The 25515-nt window shown below is 45.9% G+C and overlaps 1 protein-coding gene across 1 annotated transcript in view; it reads right to left on the reverse strand.

Moving 5' to 3' along the window:
* CLSTN2 (calsyntenin 2) overlaps positions 1-25515 on the reverse strand; it is a 175319-nt gene that overhangs the window by 36428 nt on the left and 113376 nt on the right. The window contains exons 7-8 of the mRNA XM_043474112.1: positions 16673-16835; positions 1113-1279 (exon numbers count right to left, since the gene is read on the reverse strand). Of these exons, the coding sequence (XP_043330047.1) occupies positions 1113-1279; positions 16673-16835 (330 nt within the window). The remainder of the gene's footprint in view (positions 1-1112; positions 1280-16672; positions 16836-25515) is intronic.

A 25515-nucleotide genomic window follows, 5' to 3' on the forward strand; every position in this document is an offset into this window, starting at 1 on the left:
AAACATGATGTACCTAGACCACTGGTTCCTTCAAGGCCAGCCTGAATCACAGCCCCACAAGCTGTTGGCCACTAAGAACATAAACAAGAGGCTCCTCTGTTGGAGGGGTGACTCCTTGGGTTCTGGCTGGGGACAGGAAGGCAGGGCAGCTCCATGGACAGTGCTGAGTGGGGACAGATGGGAAGCAGTGGGAAACCTCTGCCCTGGTCACCGCCTCCTTCAGAAAACTTCTCAGGGCTCTCCTGTGTTCCCAGAAGCAGAGGGAGGGCCACCCTGACTCTCAGAGAGGAGGCCAAGGGACTGCGTGCTCCCACTGGGATCCGCTATGATGCAGCACAGGCCGTGATGATGTTTACCCCCCTCTTTGCTCAGGACTCTGAGGCCTGAGGCTGGCATGTGCTTCCTGATCCAGGTGAGGCCAGAGCTGTTCCTGCCCATCGGGGCTGAGAGGCTTGATGAGGACAGCCACTCATATCCTGCCCCCTTGGGAGGAGCTTTTCTCAAAATGTAGCTGGGATTCCCTGGGATCACTTTAGTTATAGCGTGCATGGATGACAAAAATTGTAAATCTGCTAGTATTCTCTCTGATGGGAGACATTGCCTGGAGCCCAGTCTGGGCCTCAACTTAATAATGGAGGACCCAATGACCTCAGCATCTGCTTTCTACTCCCACCCCACACCAGGATGACCTTCTGTGCTAATTCATATTTTCCATGGTGCAAACTTTTAATTCTATTTTTTTTTTTTTGTATTTCTGAAAGGTATGCTTGCATGATCCCTCAGTTCCTTTGGGCAAATAAACAACAAAGCAGCCCACCACCAACGAAAACAGTGAAATATAACAATTCCCTTCAGGTAGACATTGAACGTATGCCTGCTTTTGTGCATCAAACTGATTACCCTCAGGCTTCATCAGGGAATTTCAGGAGATGGCACAAAGTCTGTTGTGTAGTCATGGTCACGATTCTCCCCGCTGTGGCCACACCGTCACCGTGGCACTGTCTCTGTGTCACATGGCAAGGAGCAACTCGGCTTCCAGGAGTGCACTGGTGCTGGGTGCCTCCCCTCACAAAGCACCATCTGGCTGGGGGCGAGACTGGCTCCTTTCTTACCTTTATTCCTTGGCCCAGGCTTTCCAGGGAATTAATATCCAGCCCCTCCTTGCAGGCCTGCAGGCAGGAAATCACCTTCTGACTGTCCATTTTGCCAGGGCGGATGGTGAGACTGGCCAGGCTGCCATGGAAGAATTGAGCAAAGCGTGGCTTGGTGACTTCTCCTCCTAAAAGATAAAGAAGCACCATTATCTGCCCTGTGGAGATTGGGCAGGCAACACTTCTTCATGGTGCCATCCGGCCACGGAGCCAAGGATCCAGTGGTTGTGTCCCTTAAACCCGAGTTTTTCCTTCCAAGTGGAGAGTGCAGAGTCGTGAACACAGAATGTCAAGAGGATGTTATTGGCTGCCAGGACCTTGGCACTCCCCAGCTGCACCTATTTCGGATTCTGGAATTCTTGAATTTAAAACATTTACTTTCAGAGGCACAGAATGTTTTAAAACAGCGATCCCCAAGCATTCTGGCACCAGGAACCAGTTTTGTGGAAGACAATTTTTCCATGGGACAGAAGAGGGGGATGGTTTCAGGATGATTCAAGCACATTTCATTTATTGTGCCCTTTATTGTTATTGCATCAACTCCACCTTGGATCATCAGGCATTAGATCCTTGGAGGCTGGGGACCCCTGTTTTACAAGACAGAAAGTGCCTACAGAGTAAAAGCAGGGGAGAGGGAATCTACCAGTGATGCAAGACGTGCTGTGTGCCAGGCTGTCTGCTGGGGACTTCATCGGGGTCAGCCTGCAAAGAGGAATCATTGTTTCCAAATGACAGATAAGGAGCCCTGGGACTCAGAAAGGTGGAAGGACTTGCCTCAGGACATACAGCTAAACGCTGGAGCTGGTACTCTGGTTCTGGTCTGTGTGACTGCAGAGCTGGCATCTGCTACCCAGTGTTCATTTCACTGAGAGGCTGGCATGCAATTGACGGGTCCTAGGGCCCCGAGTCCCTGGGCTCCAACTCGCAGAGAGTTGATTTCATATCTGCTCAAATCCAGGTTATTTGTCATGCAGGGGCTTGCTTGATTCTGTTCTACCTCTGTCCTTTCCCTCACCTACGTCCTTCTGCTGTCTGTGCCCGGGTCAGCTCTTCAGCTGGGGCAATTGTTCAATGTGGCTTGTGTTGCAAGGGCAGCCTGGAAGCTGCCTCCTCCCATTCTCTCCCTCATTTCTCTAAGTTCCTTAACATCGGTGCCCCTTTAGGTCCAGTGGAAGCCTCACCTCCTCCAGGAGCCCCTTCCCACTGACTTCATTGAGCACAAACACTGTTCCATTTGGGGGCAGCCTATGTCAACAACCTGAGCTTTGATCTTGTACTTCAGTTCATTCAGAGAGGTAGCCAAACGTGCAGGAAAGATGGATCTGGGCAGAACTCCAGCTTTGCTAATTCCCCGTGGGAGGTTCTGTAGCCTTTCTGAGCCTCCACTCACTTGTAGGGGACACTGCTGGGTTTTGCCTCCTGGTTCTCCTGTGCTGCCTCAGTGGCCCCCTCATCAGTTTCTCTAGCACCTGGAGGGCAGGTTTCTGGAAGGTTCTGCCAGAGTAACACCACGGTGACTTCTCTGACCATGAGTGAGCCATGCTGTGTCAGCAAAGTCTGAACATCAGCCTGGGTGGCAGAGGATCCTCCACTGGGGGCCCTGTGTCAGTCTTATGGGAGTGGGCATCCTGATATCTGCATTCCCATAGTCTTCAGAGTTCTCTCTTAGCAGCTGATCCTTCATTATTCTAGTGGTCTGTTACAGTCAGTGAGTTTTTATATTTTCTTGTTGAAATTACTGTGTGGTTTCTCTCTTCTGATTGGGTCCAGACTGACACACCCTCTATGTTTGCACACATACTTTTGCTCTCACCCATTCTTCCCCATCCTGAGATACCACCTCCAAAGTGCTCAGGTCAGGAAGATCCCACAGACTCTCCAAGACCCCTCAAGCTCCCAGCTCACCTTGCCTTCTCTCTGCCCTGAGCCTTGGCACACAGAGAATTCATTTCAGTGTACCTCTAAGAACTCAGCATTGTTAGTTAATGCACGTGTGTTTCATGTCTTCAAGAGCCTATAAGGGGTGGTTGTCAGTTTTGGCTGCACATTTTAATCATCTGGGGAATCTTTAAAAGAATAAACTGATTCTGGTACTGTATCCCACCCACAGAGGTTATGACCTTTTTTTTTATAGACGTATAGTTGATTTACAATGTCACGTTAGTTTCAGGTGTGCAGCACAGTGACTCAGATATATATGTATATATATATATATATATATATATATATTCCTTTTCAAGTTATTTTCCCTTATAGGTTATTGTAAGATATTGAGTATAGTTCCCTTTGCAATACACTGGGTCCTTGTTGTTCATTTTATGTATAGTTGTAGGTATATGTTAATCCCAACCTCCTAAATTATCCCTCCCCCGCACCTCTCTTTCCCCTTTGGTAACCATGTTTGTTTTCTATGTCTATGAGTCTCTTTCTCTTTTGTAAATAAGCTTATTTGTATCTTTTTTTAGGGTGCACATATAAACCATATTATATTTGTCTTTCTCTGACTTCCTTCACTTAGTATGATATCTCTAAGTCCACCCATGTTGCTGCAAAGTGGCATTATTTCATTCTTTTTGTGGCTGAGTAATATTCCATTATGTGTGTGTGTGTGTGTGTGTGTGTGTGTGTTCAGTTCTTCAGTCATATTCAGCTCTTTGTGACCTCATGACTGTAGCCCACCAGGCTTCTCTGTCTAGGGAATTTTCCATGGCAAGAATACTACAGCAGGCAGGGGATCTTCCTGACTTAGGGATCTAACCTGTGTCTCTTGTGTCTCCTGCATTGGCAGGTGGATTCAAAGTCATATATATATGCCAAGGTTCAGAACCACTGGGCTATCAGCTTCTTGAGGCTGGGCTTCTGCTTACTCCTAAGTGATCTCTCTCCTTTATGCCACCTGGTGGCTTACTCTTGCCCATCCTCACACATTGCTAGAATTTATTTAAGTCTGTCTCCTGGTTGGAAGGGAGCAGTCATGCATGATTCATTGTAATGAAGACAATACTGGGCAGGTAGCAGGGGCACTCAGGACTGTCCCAGGCACTTTGCACATGTTGTTCATTTATCCCTCTCAACAACATGAGCCCCTGTCCTGGTGTCATTGGGCATGCTGTCTGGCACACAGTGGACACTTCCTAATTGTTGGTGGATTGAAGGAGATGCTCCAGCAGAGTAGCCGACCTGTGGCATCTCTCCAGCATCCACCTCACTCCTGCCCTCTTGCACTGGCAGCACTGAGGTTTGGGGGGTGGACTCGAGTTCCAGGGATGGATTCTATTTATTCAAAGCTAATGCTATATATATACATGTATGTGTATATATATATATAACTTTGAATTCACCTGCCAATGCAGGAGGCACAAGAGACACAGGTTAGAGCTCGGAGTCAGGAAGATCCTCTATTTAGTCAAAGCTGGGTTTCCCTGGTGGCTCAGCTGGTAAAGAATCTGCCTGCAATGCAGGAGACCTGGATTCGATCCCTGGGTTGGTAAGATCCCCTGGAAAAGGGAAAGGCTACCCACTCCAGTATTCTGGCCTAGAGAATTCCATGGACTGTATAGTCCATGGGGTTGCAAAGAGTTGGTCATGACTGGGCGACTTTCACTTTCAATCAGGCTGTTTTGTCTCCATTGCTCCAGTGACTGAGTCAGGCATGGACTTGGGATTGGTCATACCAGGTGAAGCCAGTCAGCACCTGGCATCCAAAAAGCCACAGGGGCTGGTCTAGGGATAACCAGGAGATCAAGTTTAAGCCAATGAGGTGGCAGAGAAACTGGCTGGCAGCCTCTGGGACAAGAGCTTCCGTCTTCTCTCTAGAAGGCTTCTGGAACCTACTCTTGCTCTCTTTCCCTGGGGATCATTCTGTGAAGATAGAAGGCTGAGAGCGGCTGCAGCCATCCTGCAAGCAGACCAGGGACAACTAAGGCAATGCCTGGAGCAGGGGCAGAACCAGGAGGGTACAGCAGGCTGAGCGAATCCTGAGTAGACCTCCTCACTGCTTTACTGTGGGATATTTTCAGCTGTGGGAGCCAAGCATCCATCTTTACGGGTTTAAGCTGTTTTGACTCAGGCCACCCAGAACATCTTCACATTGGAAATGAATGGACAAGGCTCTATCAAAGTGCTCGGTCCACAGGTTTGACTTTGAGAGGTGACCTGAGGTGATCTCTCAGGCCATGGCTTTGGGTATGGAGGAGCCAATCTGGGGGTCTTTGGGTTTAGGCCCCTGAAGCCATCATGGTTAAGGTGCTCCTCACAGCCATTAGTATGCTCCTGCCCTACTGAAAGAACACTTCGGTTACCCTGCAGGAAGAAGGGTGTGAGCCTGGATCTGACTGGTAGACTGCCACACTCCAGGGCAGCCAGGTGGTTATCTCTTCCCTGCCTTGTCTCCCACTTAGAGCAGCAGATCCCACAACAAGTCTCAGTGACTAGGCATGAACTCTGTGCCCAATGCTCTGTGAAGTCCTCAACATACATCATCTTATTGAACCTTCATAGAACTCTTGAGAGGTAGGCATTTCCTCTACAGTTAAACAGGAATAAACTCAGGTTTAGAGAGAAGAAAGTGGCAAATGTCCCCTGGAGGAGTAGTTGGTGAAATGTGGGCTTCTAGAGAGTGAGTGCATCCATCCATGCTCAGGACCAGCTGGTCATCCTGGTGGTACTGGGCAGCCTAGTCTAGAGTGTGGCTGGTACTATGGAGAAGAGCATGGGGATTCCTTAAAAAAACAAACAAACTAGGAATAAAACTACCATATGACCCAGCAGTCCCACTACTGGGCATATACCCTGAGGAAACCATAATTGAAAAAAAAAGACATGTACTCCAATGTTCACTGCAGCTCTATTTACAATGGCTAGGATGTGGAAGCAACCTGACTGTCCATCCACAGATGAACGGATAAAGAAGTTGTGGTACATATACACAATGGAATATTACTCAGCCATAAAAAGGAACACATTTGAGTCAGTTGTAGTGAGGTGGGTGTAGACTACACTGATGTAGTCAGTGTAGCGAGGAACCCAGAGCCTGTTATACAGAGTGAAGTAAGTCAGAAAGAGAAAGACAAATACCATATAGTAATGCATATATGTGGAATCTAGAAAAATGGTACTGATGAACCTATTTGCAGGGCAAGAATAGAGACACAGACATAGAGAACAGACTTGTAGACACAGTGGGGGAAGAAGAGGGTGGGACAAATTGAGTAGCATTGAAACACATACATTACCATGTGTGAAATAGAAAGCTATTGGAAAGTTGCTTTATAAAACACAAGGAGCTCAACCTGGTGCGTTGTGATGACACAGAGAGGTGGGACGGGGTGGCGGGTAGAAGGGGGGTTCAAGATGGAGGTCACATAAGTGTACTTATGGCTGATTCATGTTGATGTATGGCAGAAACCAATACAATATTTTAAATCAGTTATCCTCCAATTAAAATTAAATCAGAAAAAATAGAGTGTGGCTGGGAGAGAGCCCTTGTGGTCTCCCACCCAGAGCGCGTCAACTGCTCACTCACCACTCACCATCCTTTACACTCTCCTGGATGCCAGAACATCTTCCTACACGCTATTTTCACTCAGCAAAACATCCATGTTTCCTTTTTGACTTAAGAATCCTAGACCTATGATACACTCTATTTATTAATGACATGACTCCAGGAAAGCAATTCAATTAGCATTGTGCAATAGGAGGCTGGCAAAAACTAGAAATATATTTGCACTCAGAGGTGGTTGTGATGCAGGATTAAAAAAAATAATGGATACATATACTGAAAAATCTTTCTATTTAATATCTAGGGTGTCTGCACACACCACATGGCTTCTCTGCTAACATTTAGATATACACATGCTCATGAATTATTTTAAGAAAAGAAAATAACCTGATTTCCAACACAAAGAACCTTCTCCAAATATTTGCAAACACAGATTCCTGAGGCTAGATCTGCACACATTTTTAAAGTGTTTGCTGTTTGCCTAGCATTCTGTTTGATTCAGCTGATGATAAGATAGGACTGTGTTTTCCAGGAGCTCACATTCAGTTGGGAGAATAAAGTATAGACACTGGAAAAGTAAAATAAAAATATAAGAGTAAATTGCCAGTTCAGTTGATTTCCTAAGGCAGTGCATGATTAATTTCCAAACACATGATATAGAAAATACATCCAACAGATCAGAGGAGAAAAATACTAGCCATGATTTATTAAGTCCCCAGGTGATGCTATTAAGGGATTTCTTAAGTCCCCAGGGCTTCCCTGGTGGCTCAGATGGTAAAGAATCTGCCTGCAATGCAGGAGACCTGGGTTTGATCCCTGGGTCCAGAAGATCCTTTGGAGAAGGGAGTGGCTACCCACTTCAGTATTCTTGCTGGGAGAATTCCATGGACAGAGGAGCCTGGTGGGCTAAGTCCATGGGGTCAGAGATTGAATACGACTGAGCTACTAACACACAGGTGGTGCTAGTGGTAAAGAATCCGCCTGCCAATGCAGGAGACTCAAGAGGTGCAGTTCGATCCCTGGGTTGGGAAGATCCCCTGGAGAAGGAAATGGAAACACACTCCAGTATTCCTGCCTGGAGAATACCATGGACAGAAGAACCTGGCAGGATATGGTCCATAGGGTTGCAAAGAGTTGGGCATGGCTGAAGCAACTTAGCACACACACATTAGGTCCTTAAAACATAACGATTTTTTTTTCCCCAGGGTATTTTATTTAATAATGCTTAAGTGGCAGGATTGTACTTTTGAGATCATAGTCTGTCTCTTCTAATTTCTTCCATCTTACCCTCAGTTTAAACATCTCTCTTCCTTGTGCTCACTGCTGCAAGAACGGTTGTGACAGGAGGGAGAGAAGATGGGGCTTGGAGCTGAGTCTCTTCCTCAATTTCATTTCAAGTCCTAAATTTAGAAGGGTGGGGAAGATGTATCTTCAACATCTGTGGACAATAGAGGGGGGAAAAAGCTGCCTTTCCCCAGTCTAGGAGATGATACCCCAGGCTAGGGGGTGGCAGGGGAGGTGTAGATGGATAGGATGACAGAGATGCAGAGTGAGGGCGAACACCCTGGAAACAGTGTGTGATGTTGGGAGGGAAAGCTAACCTGGCACATCTGGATAGATGGAGAGAAGGACTAAGAATGGCTTTACAAGGTATGAGAAGCAGAAGAGGTATTTCTGTGTCCCTAAGTAAGACAAGGAATTACACAGAGCACTGATGACCCCGAAGGACCATTAATGACTGAGGATCAAAGAGATGGACACCGTTTCAGTAGACACCTGCTTGGAAAGATGACTGGAGGCCCCTCAACACCCTAGCACCTTATACATCCCCCTGAAATCATCTGGCACCCTAAATGGCAACCCACTCGACTAATCTTGCCTGGAGAATCCCACAGACAGAGGAGCCTGGCAATCTGCAGTCCACGGGGTTGCAAGAGTCGGACACAACTGACTAAAGAAATGGGAGAATTCCAAATTTACCAAGGTTGAATCTCCCCGACTCAGATAGAAGAGGGACTGGAAGTGACACTAAGACGGATGTGGAAAAATGACTTTTTTCTTTGTGAATTCAGATTCTTACCTGCTAAACTACAACTCCTTTTACAGATGATGTTTTCACAGCTAGGTAACTTGCCTAAGGCCCTACAGGCAGAAGTTAGTGAAACTCTGATTCAGACTCAGGTTTTTCTTGCTCTCAAGCTTTTGACCTGAGTGCCATACAATACATATGGCTGGGAGGGTTCAAGCAGAATTTCTTGGAGGATCCCATAATTGGGCTGCTTCAGAAAGATGAGGACAGGTTGGGATTGATACAAGGCTGAGGGAGAATGTCCAATTACACGGAGTTCTGTAGACACTGAATGATTTCAGCAGCAACTCCCAGTGATTTGTGTCAAGCTTTCTGGGAAATATAGTTCTCATGAAAAATAATAGTATTTGGAAAAAGTGATTTAACATAGCTTGTGTTATTCTGAGCCAGAGTTTTCATTCAGCTTTCTTTCCACTGAGAGGTGGGCCCACCAACTATACACATAGCTTTAGAATCAGTATTATTCACTTTCCTCTGAGTGAAAGACCTGTGTTGTGTGAATGGACAAAGTAGCTTCCCTTTGCAGAGTATGTGTGGGATGTCGCTGGTCTTTTTTTTCCTGCTGTCTTTCCCACAGCTATTTAGTCTGAGAAGCACATAGAAAGGAGTGGGGCCATGTTCCCTCCTGCTTGAGTTGGATGCGGCTCTGCGCACGGCTTGTTGATGGGGATGCCCCTCAATGAACACAATTTCACGGAGGGTTGGCTATCAATTTTGAGCAATGCAAATGGTGAGACCATTGGAAATCTTGCTTTCTCTCATTTCAGTGATGGAGATACCCACTGAATGCAAAGACTAAGTGAAGTGTGTAATAGACTCCCATAAACTCTGGCTTTAAAACCTGCACACAACCCCAGGGTTTAGAACTGTAATTGTAAGGACTGGTGGTCAGGGATGCTCTGCCCACAGGACTGGCCATGACACAGTCTCAGCAGGCTTTATTGATCCTTTGGTGGTTATGTCTCCATCCTTCCAGCATTTTCAGTGAACATTTGCATGGTGGGTTCTAAGTTCATAAGAAACATATGACTTATGGGATGACCCCAAAAGGTCAGTACTCTGGGGTTAGGCACCTAGATTCACAAAGTTGGAAGGGCCCTCATATATCAACCAGAATGGCCCGCCATTCTCCAGGAGCACAGAGGCAAGACACAGTCTTAAAAGACCCAGAGAAGGTAAGCAGCAGCAGTGAGGGTCTGGAATTCTTTTCTGACTCCAGATTCAGCCCTCCCATTAAACCAAGATGCCCAATGGGCCAGTCATTATCTTTGGCCTCAGCTTGACTTTGTCTGATCTGGGGAAGAATGCCCGGGGAGTCTAGGCAAATGGTTTGACTGCAGATTCCAGAATCTTCTGGCCTTCCTTGCTTGGCTATTAAACATCATCTGGTTCTACATGTCTCTAGAAGCAGAGGTGGGTGTAGCAGTATAGTTAAGGCTGTGGGTGACACAATTCTCAGTGCAAATCCAGGCTCTAGGTAACCCTTCCCAAGTTCTTATGTTCTTTGAGTCTCAGTTTCCTCATGAGCAAAATGGAGATGATAATTACATCCACAACATAGGGTTGTTAAAGCGAAGACAAGCCAGAGCTGAGCACAGTGCAGGAACTCAAAACTAGCAGTCAGTTTTGGTGCCAGCAAGAACCAAGGGAACTCTGAGATGAGATGTTGTCATGGGAGTCTTCTCTTTCTTCAGGGGCTTCTTTCTCTTTTCTTTCTCCTTGCCCAAGTGTGTCTCTCAGAGAAGTTAAAATGATACTTAGAGTTAAAATGGTCTTTTTGCTCTAAGACCCTTGCTAAAATTTTCTAATTAATGTAACTTTCAGAATGAGATTCAAAGTTAAAATTGTAACTCAGTTATCCTGTGTTTCCACACATAAATCACTGAATTTTAAAGCTGATTTCATCTGTGTTGTCTTTAGACCAATATACCCTTATGTCAAATGAAGTCTAGGGCCTAGAATCATCTTTACTTGATTTTTAAAATACAGACAATGCTAAGAGACACCGTGTTAGTCATCTCTGTGTGTAATACATGAGCCATACACCTTTGTCAAAACAAACTCAAAACTGGGATATAATGCAATAACCAATAATTATTGACCTTCTCCAGGACATGACATAGGAGGAAAGGGGAGGGAAGGGGAGTCTTTGAGAGCAGATAGTCCTTGCCTTCTGCAAATCCATGCCTTAGTGGGGGATAGAGACCTCGATTAATAACTCCAATGAGATGGTTCCCAAACAGTGCTCCAGGAACACTAATCTACAAAGAGTGAGTTCCATAGTGAAATAAGACTGAGAAACATAGGTTAGGTAATGTCAAACTGATTGGTTCCTTGGTGGGCTTCTGAGAGCTTTGAATAAACAAAGGTGCATTGTGACTCTTCAGTGTGGGGCTGTGGGGATGGCTTATATGGTTTCCCAAACTTGACCTTGGCCTTCTTGTGGAACCTGGGGGAACTAAGCTTCATGAAACCCTTGGGAAATGCCACTTGAATGTAAAGCAGACTATGCTAGCACGTGCCTCTCTCCCAGCAGCAGAGACCTCCAGGGATGCAAAATAATTTCAACACAGACTTTATTAAGAGAATTTGTATTAAATTAGACCAAGTTTATTAAGTGATGACATGCACTCCAAGTCTGCACTAATTTTAGTGTCTGGCAAAAATAATGACCTGAAAATGTACACCAGATCTCAGGACCACATGTGGCTCCAATTCCCCTCTGTCTGAGGAACAGATGCTATTGATTACTGCAACTTTCAGCATCATTTCTGCCTTTTTATTCCTTCTTTTGGCCATTTGTATTCTTTAACTCAGCTCCTCCCAAAAGCCACAAGGAAGTGGGAGTTCTGTTTCTGTTTCTTAACAGAGTCTAATTTTTATAACCATCCTCTTCTCTATCTCCTGCTGCTTTGTTAAGTAGCGGGCAGGACTCAGCCAGACTAGGAGCTAGGGTAGAAAGCCCTCCCCACCCAAGATCAGGGGGTGCCATCATTAGGAAGAGGTGAAGCTGGACACTCTAGGAAGGCCAAGGTCCAGAGCACTGGAGGAGAGTCCCCAGCAGAGGCAGAGATGAGGTGGTCACTGGGGACAGAGCCACAAACAGGGAAGACAGTGATGAGCTCTGCCAAGAACAGATAAGGCTCAGGCAGGGGGCAGGGTGGTAGCTTCTTAAGTGTGTGTTTACAGCTATGCTTCTTCAAACACGTTTAGCCATTTCATTAAAACTACTCTAGCTCTGATATCATATAAAATAAGTAAGTCAGAGCTTCTCTGGTTGTCGTGTTGGGGGAGAGGTGCTCTGGAGTATCACCTGCTGGGGCATCTCTGTGGCTGGCGCATCAGTAGCCTTCCTAACTCACTCCCATGACAACAGAGTTATAGGTGCTGGGTGGTTGGACCCGGGGTAGAGGTCCAGGCACAAAGAAGATTATATAATTTTTATCATATATGAGTAGAACTTGAATTTTTGTTGTTAGAAATGGATGAATAGGGACTCTAAGGAAAAGGACAAATTAATTAGTCTTTTAAACAATCTTCCCGCATGGCATGACCCAGAGCGAGACAAGGGACCTGGTATTTGTTTAAAGACAGCAGTTTCTCAGTCAGCACTGACTGATTTTGGCCAGGAGGGTCTGACTCCATCCTGGAAACACTGACAGAGCACAGAGGTGATGGCTAGGTGGCACACAGTGGCCACACAGAGACAGAAGGACTCTCTTGAGATGCAAGGTCCATCCTGACTTCAAAAGCCCTTCTCTAGAATTAAGATATGCTGCCTGCTTAAGGCCATCCTGGCAATATTTCTTAAGTGTAAATGAAATCTCATTTTTTTTAAATTACTGGAAAAATACCAATGAAAATGAAGTTCCACTGATTACTCTGGCTTTCCGATTCAATCACAGGACACAGTAGGCTAAGTGGGGCAGCAGAGTCCTGCCTAGCCTCTGAGCTGGAGCCTCTGAGTTCCAGCTGTGAGTTCCCGGGAGCACCCAGCAAGCAGCTGCTAGCACATTATTTTCTATCCCCATTGTTAACACCCTGAATGGGAATTTCACAAATGGGAACTGGTTCCCTTGCCAACCTCAAAAGTACCTGAAAAACTCCCCACAATTACAGGCCCAAAGGGCCCTGTTCACACAGCGGGCTTATAATGTGTATGTATATAAGCGGACTTCGGAAGGCTTAGAAACATGCTGAGACAAGGGCCGTATCACAGGCCACCAATTTCACGGCACAGTGTGCTATTGAAAGACCTTTTGATGTCTCCTCCCAAGACAAAGGGGACTTCCTTTGTAGCTCAGACAGTAAAGAATCTGCCTGCAATGCCAGAGACCCAGGTTCGATTCCTGAGTCGGGAAGATCCCTTGGAGAAGGAAATGGCAACCCACTCCAGTATTCTTGCCTGGAGAATCCTATGGACAGAGGAGCCTGGCAGGCTACAGTCCATGGGGTCGCAAGAGTTGGACACGACTTAGCGACTAAACCACCACCCAAGACAAAAACATGGCTCCAGGGAGCATGTACATATTCATGAGAATCCAAGCTCCTAACAAGGCAAGATGCACCCTATGGTCTGGTCTCAACTCTATCTCATCCTCTTCTCCACTCATTCCAATCCATGCACATTCCAGTGATAGGGCACCCTGGGCATGCTGACGTTAAGCTGCTCTGCCATGGCATATGCTGTTGCTACCTTTATCATCCTAGTGAATTCATACTCCTCCCATAAAGCTCAATTTTAGACTTTAAGGGATTTTTCTCCCATGCTGAAAATTCACCAGAGATTATCTTTTCCTTTCAGAAAAGATACCCAAATCGTCTCCGCGCTCAGAAGCCTGGATGATGAGTTCTCTCCTACAACATCAGCCCCATCTTCCAATGCTTGTCTTCTGACTGACTCTTTCCCAGGCTCAGTGACCTTCTTTCTGACCTAGAGATGGACCTGGTTGGCCAGGGCCTGTCTGTGAGGGTTAGTCCTGGGGAAGGGGAGAAGGTCAGTACGTTCAGGGAGCCGTGGGGAAGCTGGAACCACAGAGGCCAGAGTGTACCAAGGTCTTGTGGAAAATCTGCCATACAGGGTTTAGGTGCAAGGAGCAGAGAAGGAGGTAGAGGAGGCAACCAGCAGATGTTTTCAAATTTACACGTTCATTCAACTGAAACATGCCAAGCACACTCCAAGTGCCTGCCACCGAGTCCTTATAATAACCTTGCAATACAGGTATTACTCTAGATAAGGAAATAGGTGAGAAAGTATTAATAGGAGCTCAAGGAAGTTAGAGATTCTGCAGGTTTCCATTGCAGGCTGGGATGATGGGGATCAGATGTGGTCCCTGAGGGCCTCTAGGGAAGTCATGGTAAGGTTCCTGGTGACGACATGATTAGGACCCTTTCTTCCTTTTTTAAATTAATTAATTTATTTTAATTGGGGAATAATTTCTTTATAATATTGTGGTGGTTTCTGCCATACATCGACAGGAATCAGTCATGGGTGCACATGTGTCCCCCCATCCTGAACCCCACTCCCACCTCCCTCCCCTACCCCATCCCTCTGGGTTGTCCCAGAGCACCAGCTTTGAGTGCCCTGCTTCATGCAACAAACTTGTACTGGTCATCTATTTTACATATGGTAATTTACAACGCTATTCTCTCATGTCATCCCACCCTCGCCTTCTCCCACATAATCCAAAAGTCTGTTCTTTACATCTGTGTGTCTTTTGCTGTCTTGCATATAGGACCATTGTTACTATCTTTCTAAATTCCACATATATGCATCAAAATGCTGTATTGAGGTTTCTCTTTCTGACTTACTTCACTCTGTATAATAGGCTCCAGTTTCATCCACCTCATTGGAATTGACTCAAATGCATTCTTAGCACTCTTTCTTATGGGAAGCATCCAATCTATGTTCCAAAATATCTACGGACTGGCTGTGGCATCTAGCTGGGGCATGAGCCACATGAGAGGGCTATTGTTCTAACACCGTGTTCAGTGACTAACGATTCAGAGGCAACCTCTGAATTAGTGCCTTGCTATACTAACTAGTTTCATGGGTTTGCGCCAGATGACACAGTCTTCCTCTCTTGATATCCTGGGGAATTCTGCAATACTGAGGGAGCTCTTACCATGTTCTATGAAATGTTTGAGAAGATTTTTACTGTCATGTGATGTACATCAGACTTCAAGTAGGTGACTTCTACTCAAAAATACACTCTTACTCATAAGAAAAGAATGAAATAATGCCATATGTAGCAACATGGATGGACCTAGACATTATCATACAAGGTGAAGTAAGCCAGACAAACATTGATAATGCCTATATGTGGAATCTAGAAAAAAAAGAGATACAAATGAACTTATATACAAAACAAAAACATGAGAAAGTAGCATTGACATATATATACTACTATGTGTAAAACAGATAACTAGTGGGAAGCTGCTGCGTAACACAGGGGCCCAGCCCCATGCTCCGTGATGCCTTAGAGGGCTGGGATGAGGGTGGGTGGGAGGCCGGCTCAAGAGGGCGGGGATACACATACACATACACATAGAGCTCATTCCTATTGTTGCACTGCGGAAACCAATGCAACCCTGCAAAGCAGTTATCCTCCAATGAAAAATTTAAAAAGTTAATGCTAAATAAATTCTTTTCATTAAATAACAAATATATTTAGAAACTGGAAAAAAGAAACCCAGATACAGACTTACAGACAGAAAACAACCATGGTTACCAAAAAAGGAAAGGGGGGAATGGATAAATTAGGAATTTGGATTAACATATACACACTACTATAAACACAATAGATAATCAAGGACCTACTATTTAGCACAGGTGACGCTACTCAAGATTTTGCAATAAACTGTAAGGGAAAAGAGTTTGAAAAAGAACATATATAACTGAGTCACTTTGCTGTATACCTGAAACTAATACAACAATGTCAATCAACTATCCTTCAATTTAAAAAAACACACTGTCTCCCGCTGCCTCGTTCCTGCTTTGTCTCCTTCCCAGGTTCTGCACCCCTAGTGCTCCCAGGGCTGCACCTCATGCCCTCTTGCATCTTCTCTTGCATGGAGCTGCCCAGAACTTACTCTTTGTCCCAACCCAGATGGGCTTATGTCTCCCCTAGAGGGAGCCAGTCCTCTGAAGTCATAATCTTGTACCACAACCCACCTTTTCCCTCCGCCTGCACAGCAAATGGTTAAGGTCTCAAATCTTAGAAACCCGCAAAGAAGGCATCAACAGGAGTTTGAGGAGTCATCTCAAAGTACTGATCTGCTTATTTGAGGAGCGTTTTACTTCCCCTCTGGTCTCTCACTGATACTTCAAAGAAGCCCAGCTGTTAAGGGAGCAAAGACAAAGATGCCAACAGATCTGAGTGGGGAACAGAAAGGCTAGATGCATGCTGAGAGAGCTGGCTCTCCTACTTCCAAAGAGGTGATGAGTCTGGGTTTGAGGACTGGAGGAGAGGCAGCAGCAGAGGAAGACAGTTCCCAGAACAGAGGATCGGGGTCTTAGACAATTCAAGTGGGGATAAAGAGAGATCCTTGGCTCCTGACCAGTGTAGAGAGCAACAGAGCCAACTGGCAATTTTTTATACCAGATTCCACTTGCAGGCTTTTCTCTACACAGCCCCAGTTTGAAACCAGATAAGGTTCCAGAATAATAAAATGCATTAGCAACTCAGAGGCAATCCTGAAATTGCTCATGTTGATCTAAAGTCAAAATCTGGTCTCAAGCCAAGTGCTTTATTATTACACAAGCTTAGTGCTTGGATTCATTCTTATCTTTTTAAGTCCTGTTTTATTAGTAGGGGACAGTAAATTTTCCTGGCTGAAGCTCATACCACTTGCTATGCCCTTTTCTTTGCCTTTACATTTGATGGACTGTACACAGATGGGCCAGGGAGAAGGGCTGGACTTAAGGGTTACCTTGCCAACAAGCGCCGACTGTCAGTTGCATGGCAATGTGAGATGGATGAATGGGCCAATCGTTAGTCACCAGGTATGGTTCATACGTTGCTCCATCCATGTATAAGGTGACCACAGGAAACTCCACATTGATGACATAGTAATGCCATTCTTTGTCACAAATCTAGTGAAAAGAAAGAGAAGCAACACTTAAAATTGAATACGCAATGAAACATCCAACAGACTTTTATTCTAATTATGAAAGAGGGAGAAGAGACCTTTAGGTTAACAATGTTTATTGCAAAGGACTCAGTGAACATAATGGCTGATATGCACTGAGGCTATAGAAATGCACATCAAACATGATGGAGCAAACCATGGGGTAGAGGAACACCTGGGAAACTAATCATTGGGTAAATAACTGACTATGGACAGATTATCTTGGTTACATAATTACCAACTGTCTAGGTTGGCAAGTTCTTGGTGGACAGGTGGGGGTGTCAACTTAAATTTTCTCTGTATGAAATTTTTTCTTAGTTCCTCAATAGAGAAAAAGTTAAAACTGTTTTTCGAAGCTTGGGGATGGATGGAGCTATAAAAAGAAAGATGCTAGGCTGGAAGCAGAAATGAAGATGAAGATAGAGAAGGGGCAGAGGAAGGGAAAGAGAAAGAACAAAACAGAAGAGGAAGAAATTAGGAGTTATGAGCAAGGACAAGGCAACAGACAAAGGAAGAAGGATTTTTCATAAGAACAGAAAACCTTCAATTCCTTTGTCTTTATATTATGCTTGCCCAAGGAGCTGTTGTAGTCTCCTGCTCCTTTCAACTGAAGCAAAATAAATTCTGAGACAGATAGTCTTCTCAAGAAGATTCAGTTTCATCCTTCCTTAGAGCCCCTGGGAAGCCAAAGAAGGATGAGAGATGAGTCCTCCTGGCTGAACTTGGTACAGAGCACACTCACATTCACGTCCCCTCATAATTTCAGTACCTAAGACTTATGGTCTTAGACCTGGGAACCAAAACCTAACCTTAATGGGTGGGTAGAGACATTTGGAGCCAGGATAAAGTCACTATTCCTGACCTCAAGGTACTCAAATCCCACTTGTTGTTCAGTCGCTAAGTCATGTCTGACTCTGCGACTGCATGGCAGACTCCTCTGTCTTTCACTATCTCCTGGAGTTTGCTCAAATTCATGTCCATTGAGTCGGTGATGCTGTCTAACCAGCTCATCCTCTGTTGCCCCTTTATCATTCTGCCCTCAATCTTTCCCAGCATCAGGGACTTTTCCAATGAGTCAGCTCTTTGCATCCGGTGACCAAAGTATTGGAGCTTCAGTTTCAGCAGCAGTCTTTCCAGTGACTATTCAGGGTTGATTTCCTTTAGGATTGACTGGTTTGATATCTTTGCAGTGTGATCCAAATTAGAAACCAACATGGCATGTCTTGGAAAACGAGCTAGGAAGAACAAAAGGTGGCAAGGCTGGGGAATGGCACCCCCTCCCTCCAATCCAAGCAAGTGCCCTAGAAGTCACATTAGACTCCATCTCTTCCCCGCTCCCTCGCCCTCAGATCCTTCTGCATCCTCTTGTCTTCATCGCTCTTGTCATCTGTGGCAGCGGAGACAGATGAGTTCTGCAGGAAGGTGACCCCAAGTGAAGGCATCAAAGTCCTCCCTACACCCCACTCTGGATTAAATGTGCTGTTTCTCATGAATAGATAACACCAACAGGGATGCTAAATGATCTTTTCCCTTTCATTTTAGAGTAAGATTTTTTCCCCTTAATGTTCTTTTTTATACTGTCTTGTCTCATGTCTCAGAAAATTACTCCTTTTGAAGTCCATTAACCTGATAAAGCCTGATGAATATTTTAGGGACCCTTGGAAGGTAAGCAGGAGGGGTCCAGGCAGACATTTCCAAAATCCTGTTATATTTCACTGAGTACACAGTTCAGCACTGCGTATATCCCACTAGAGGCCCTAACCCAGTTTATACTCCCCTCCTGCTTGATGCCTGTGATCAGACACTGGACTGAGTACACGAGTCTGGGGGTGGGTCTGGGACCCAGATGAGGCTGACCTAGAGGTATATGTATGGCACAAAGGAAGACCAGGAGACAGGGTCTGGGGGCAACAGGAGACTGAGGAACTAAGGAGATTTCCGAGTGAGGAAGCTTGCAACCCAAGGAGGCCCAACATGCCCTGGACTTGCAGTCCAGGATGCAAGTCAAGGATGGCTAGTCAGAATACCCCTGCCCCCAGGATATTCTCTGAGGCATCAGGAAAGCTCTCACCAGCCCAGGGTGGGAAGGGAGCAGGTGGAAGTGCAATAACCCTCTCCGCATCTCATCCCCTTTGAAATGTAGACAAAGCACAAAAGTCAATTGGGCAGCACAAGGGGGCTCCCTTGCCCCGGTCGCCTGCACCCCACTTCCAGCGGCCGTGCTCTCGGGCCTGATGGCCACATAGAATCCACGTGCCGGTTGACTCTGCAGTGCTGCATGTCTGCCGGGGCTGGGTGGGGGCTGGGTCCTCTGGCTTGCTTTCTTTCACATCACTTACAGGGTGGGTAGCAGGAACAACGCCAAGGAGGTCTGGGCTGGGAGCAGGGTGGTACTCCAGGGTGAGCTGGGGACTGGAGAAGCCATTCACGAGAGGGGAGGAAGTTAGGCTGCCAGGAGTTGGTCTAAATGGCCTAGAAAGGGCCACATGGAAAGTTCTGAGTTTGTTTCCTCAGGAAGTCAGGTATTTTTTTTTTTTTTTAGCTTGGTTAATCTGGTTTTGTTTTAATGTTTTTTTTTTTTTTTTTTTGTAGTGGTTTTTGCCATACATTGACATGAATCAGCCATGGATTTACATGTATTCCCCATCCCGATCCCCCCTCCCACCTCCCTCCCCACCCCATCCTTCTGGGTCTTCCCAGTGCACCAGCCCCAAGCACTTATCTCATGCATGCAACCTGGGCTGGTAATCTGTTTCACCCTTTATAATATACATGTTTTGATGCTGTTCTCTCAAAACATCCCACCCTCGCCTTCTCCCACAGAGTCCAAAAGTCTGTTCTGTACATCTGTGTCTCTTTTTCTGTTTTGCATATAGGGTTATCGTTACCATCTTTCTAAATTCCATAGATATGCGTTAGTATGCTGTATTGGTCTTTGTCTTTGAAATCAGGTATTTTTGAACATAGTTATTCAATATGTGATGCATTTACCTACAAACCAATGTGTGAGGGAGTGTACTAGAGGCTGTGTGGAATGCAGAACTTATCAGGTATGTGCTTTGCCTTCAGATTTTCAATTTGGGGCAGGGGTGGTGGTTGTGATAGTGGTGGTTAGGTATCAAATACACAAGAGACTCAAATGAAATGGGAATTGAGATTAGTCTTACACACAAGACACAACGCACTGTGAGATCCAGACTTCTGGCTGGGAGAAGCGGGCACGTAGGGTCACTAGAACTGCTAAGCCTCCATTAGGAATGGACGGTAAGGAAAACATTCCAGGCAAATGGAGCAGCAATCTTTTAATCCTTCATTCATCAATCCTACTGCCAAAAAAAGATACTAGGTTTGGGACGAATGGAGATTCACTCATTCATTCAGTCCTGCGGACATTTACTAAATGCATATCCTGCTTTGTGAAGGAAGGAAAGCACCTGTCCTCATGGAGCTTCCAGTTCAGACACAGAATTGACAAAAAGGCTTGCAACAATTGTGACTCCTGCCCACAGATTTGTGTGAGGCACTGGGATGACATGGTGGAGGGGAGTGAGGGTCTGATTGCCCTGTGAGGAGGGAAGGAGCACAGACACAGTCCCACTGGTTTGGGAAAGGTGAGGAGTGTGAGACGAGGCTACAAGGATAGCTTGGAACTGAGGTCCTAGGACTTGGACAGCTTTTTTTTTTTCCTACAGGCAGTATGAGGTACCAGTCTTTGAGGGCTGGAGGAAGATGGTAGTCACAGCAACAATCAATCTTGGGACATGCTTCTCAATGTCAAAGCAGCTTTTCCTCTTCCTTGTACCACTTAATCCTCCCTTGTGGTTGTTGTTTAGTTGCTAAGTCCTGCCCGACTCTTTGTGACCCCATGGACTATAGCCTATCAGGCGATTTCCCAGGCAAGAATACTGGAGTGAAATGCCATTTCCTTCTCCAGGGGATCTTCTCAACCCAAAGATCAAACCTGCATCTTCGGCATGCTCACTGCCAAATCATGGTCTTGAGCAGATACTTAACTCTTATTCTTTTTAAAATACTTAGTTTTTTACTTTTAATTTTTTTTTTTGGTTGCCTTGTATTTTCATTGCTGCATGTGGGCTTTCTCTAGCTGCAGCGAGAGGAGGCCGCTCTTTAGTTGCGGTATGCAGGCTTCTCTTGTTGTGAAGCACAGGCCCTAGCGCGTGCAGACTCAGCAGTTGTGGTGCCCGGGCCTAACTGCCCCCTGGCATGTGGGATACTCCCAGACCAGGGGTCGAAGCTCTGTGCCCTGCCTTTGCAGGTGGATTCTCAACCTCTGGACCACCAGGGAAGTCCCAGACGCTTATCTCTTGAGTGATGGACTCACATGTCAGATTGCCCGAGTGGTCCGCTCGGCTGTCCCACAGGCACTTCGGACTCACCGTGTCCCAGACTGAGCCCTATAGCCCCGTGCCCCAGCCTCGCCTGCTCCTTGTCCCGTGTGCCCCGCCTCAGCGAATGCTCCCTCATCCAGTCTGTCATCCAAGCCAGTACACTGGGCACTGCTTTTGACTTCCTCCCTCTGTCCCTCCCTCCAGCTAAGTTACTGCCAAGTTCCGAAGATGCTCCTCTCATTTGCTCTCACCACTCCATCCTCGCTTCTCCTTAGAATTTACAGTATGTACTAGAGAGGGCTTGAGAAAGTGTGTTTGACATTTCAGTAAGATGGAAGGCATTTCAGCGGGGGGAGAGGACCAAATGTAGTAGGAGAAGCATGAGAAGTGGGTAGGACAGGGTGAGGGGCTGCCCTGGGGTTGAAGGCAGCCACAGAGTGCAGTGGGCGGGGCAACCAAGGAGGGGGTGGGGAGTCCTTGTAGGGTGAGCCTAGGGGTCACAGGTTGGGTATCACACTGGCTTTAGGAATTTCTGGGGAACCATGTTCTGGACTTGAGGAACGTACTTCAAGCTTCCTGATCCTTAATTCCTTCACCTGTAGAGTAAGGATAATAATAGTATGTACATCATGGGGTGGTTGTGTGAATTGAGCTAAAACAAAGCACTCAAAATACTTAGAGCATATTTTCAACCTGAACAGATATGGAAACTCCTTCCCTTTTCCAAACACATGGAGATGCTGCATAAACTATAACAACAATAGCAACAATATAAAACAAGAATAAGAGAGAAAGGCACGGCCTATCAGCTGTGGTTTCAAAGCCCACAGGAATCAGGAATGACTCAGGTCTTCTGTGCAAAGAAAACTCGAGTTGGCATGTCTGCATAAAGTCTGGGACTGTCTGAAGTCTGGGTCTTGGGACCACTGCCAATATCCACCCAGGGATGTGGGGGGAGGCCAGCCAATCACTCTGGTAAGCATCTCTTCTGAGATGTTACCCCTCCAAACCATTCCTGAGCATACATGTTAGCTTCAAGTGTAAACAACCCATTTGACATGGAAATCCAGAACTTAGACTCTACTTTAAAAAGGCATCTTTGAAGTCTTTAGGCCTTTAGCAAAGACATACTCAAAACCTCTGGACAGACGTGTGCTCCCAACCCAGGGCATGAGCAGGACCATTCCTGCTGGAGATGAACTGAGAGTTAAAACTGATAAAACATAGAGGGAACAATTCTTTGCATGCCTGAGAAAAAGCAGACAAAACAGATGATCAAACACATTCCAGGAACCAGAGAAAATGGAGCAATTGGAAAGGAGGTAGGAGAAGGCAGGTTTGAAAAAGAACCAGAGAGAAATTTCAGAAATAAAAGACATAGTTGTTGAAATAAATCAAGAAAGCCAACAACAGAGTTAGTGAATTGGAAGAAAGATAAGATTACCGCAAAATGAAACATTCGATAAAGCAATCAAGAGAGATGATTCTGTGCATGATAGAAAGATACTTTCCAACCAGTGTTGTGTCAGATATGTGTGGCTGGAGGTGAGGCTGGTGGAAAGCAGTGGGGCTGGGATCCTGAGAAGCTTGTACACCACGCTAAGGAGTGTGTTACTTTATTTAAGTAAGTGCCTTGTGTTCTAGAAAGCCACTCTTCACTGCAGCAGCCTTCTCATGTGTTAGATTCAGATGAGAGTGAATACATAAGCTTCATAAGCTCCTACCCCACAGGACATATTTGAAGGGTAGGTCAAAATTGAACTTTGGTTGCTGAAATGGAACGCTAATGAACCAAGAGGATTGAAACCAACTACATTCTCACCGAGGACTTGCAAGGCCACCTGGCCCCAGGCCACTGTTTTGGAACATTAGAAAGATGAGGTTTTGGTTAGTGCTAAGATCAACCTCACACCAAGGCAAAGATGCCACTCTTATTTGCAAATCGATTTAAGATCTCCCCAGGAGGTCGCCTGCACTTCTGAATTGGCAGGGAAAAGTTCAGTGGTTTTTCAGCAGCAGGTGTTTATGACAGCTCAGAAAGCACCTGCTGGGTCTTCTGTCAAAAAGCAATTGCTGACTCAGGGCAGTGGAGCCCAGGGGAGCAGGAAACATAAAAGGTGGCCGGTGTCAAAGAGACTACTCCCATTTGCAATTTGGTTGAGGAACATTTGCGCAAATCCTCAAAACCATCCCAAAAGGTTGTCCTTGTAATTTGTGCTCAGAGAGTGTAAATCAAGAATTGCTAGCACCCAGGATTTAAATTTATCCATGGGGAGAGAGGAACACCTTTATTATGCAGCAATGATAAGACTGGTGCCCTGGCCCCATGATATGATTTTTGCCTGTGTGATCAGCTTACTGGATCAGCTGGTGTCACCCCAGCATGACACCCTGGGGAGATCCTTTAACTTCCAGGTCTTACTGATGGGCCTCATTTCCATGCAATGAAAAGTGCACTTCAATTAGTCCCTCAACCAGGATAAAGGTTCTCTTGCCCAGCCTGGGGCTGACTGGCAAATTCTGCAAAGCCCCACAGAGGTAGGGTTGGCTGAGTTGATGTGAGAGTCAGAGGTTAGGGCAGAAATCTCACTCTCAGTAAAGTGAGAGTACATCAACCCTGAATATTCATCAGAAGGACTGATGCTGAAGCTGCAGCCCCAATACTTTGGCCACCTAATGTGAAGAGACAACTCATTGGAAAAGTCCCTGATGCTAGGAAAGATTAAAGGCAGAAGGAGAAGGGGACAACAGAGGATGAGATGGTTGGATGGCATCACCGACTCAATAGACATGAGTTTGAGCAAACTCCAGGAGATGGTGAAGGACAGGGAAGCCTGGCATTATGCTGTCCATGGGGTTGCAAAGAGGCAGACATGACTTAGTGACTGAACAACAATAACAAACATCTGTTGTCTAAACTGGCAATTGTGGTATTTTGTTATAGCAGCCTGAGCTGAGACATTTAGGAACTTGAAGCTCTACACATGCAAATTCTCAAGCCCTACCCTAGACCACTGAGGAGGAGTGCGCCTGGCAGTCTGTGTTTTAATAGGCCCTCCAGGTGGTTCAGAGAGGCTAAGTTTGAGAACCACTGCTGCAGAGCACTTACTGTGCTACTGTGGGGAATAGAATAGTCAGTTTGCCAAATTTTCTGAAGCCCTTTATTTTATTTTCCCGTGTGTGTGTGTGTGTGTGTGTGTGCTCAGTTGTGTCCAACTCTTTGCAACCCCATGGACAGTAGCCCCCCAGGCTCCTCTGTCCATAGGATTTCCCAGGCAAGAATACTGGAGTGGGTTGCCATTTCCTACTCCAGGGGATCTTCCTGATCCAGGACTTCCTGATCCACAACTTTTGTATCTATGGCATCGGCAGGTGGGTTCTTTACCACTGAGCCACCTGGGAAGCCCTTGGGGCACCTATGAATATCGCCTGGAAAAAAACTCTCAGAAGACACATCCTGTGAGATTCATTCAATTCATTCAACACAGACTGATCAAGTGCCTACTATGTCCCAGGCACTTCCCTGGAACTGGGAATGTGACAACAAACAAAACAGGAAGATTTCTGCCAGCGACTTCCCGCTATCCACCAGACAGATGCTCCTTTCTCTGCACACCCTCCCCTCCCGCCATCCCTCCTGCCCCACCTGGAAGCTTTCCTGCCTCTGATCACACATTTGAGCACTCCCTCACACCCCCCCCCCCCAAACAAAAAGCCTCCCAAGCCCGGCTTTTCCCCTTCCTCCCTGGTTTTTGTTTCCAGGACATGCCATGGAATTCATCTGCAGGTATTCTCCTCCTGAATTTCCCGAACAGATGACATCTTTCAGGGCCCTGGGGCTCAGATCGGAGCCTTGAAGGCATGGTCTGCCTGTTGCAGGTTGTAAGCGACTGTGTACAGAGCAAGTTTAATATTTTAACAGGCCAGGAAGCATATGTCTTCAATTTGACAATTAGGAAAGAGACTATTCCTCCTCTAGGGTACTTTCCCTGATCACAATTGACTGCACAAAGAAAAGATTGCTTGGTTCCAGAAAGGAACTGTCTTGAAAGTGAGTGAACCCCATCACTTTAGGATGGGGTTGAGGCAGTTAGAGTTCCACCACATGAGTAAGACTCCCTCCCATAAAAGACTATGAGTTTCTCAAGGTACGGTCTAAGGGAAACAATGGCCACTTTCAATGAATGAATGAATGAATGATTACAGTATAAGCCAGCAACAGTGGAATCGGTTTCTCTAGAAAAAGGTGATGAGAGTCCAGATTAGGAAGCTGGAGCATGATCCTGATCATGAGGA

The sequence above is a fragment of the Cervus canadensis genome, chromosome 7 (genome assembly GCF_019320065.1).
Source record: "Cervus canadensis isolate Bull #8, Minnesota chromosome 7, ASM1932006v1, whole genome shotgun sequence".
In the NCBI taxonomy this organism is placed as follows: domain Eukaryota; kingdom Metazoa; phylum Chordata; class Mammalia; order Artiodactyla; family Cervidae; genus Cervus; species Cervus canadensis.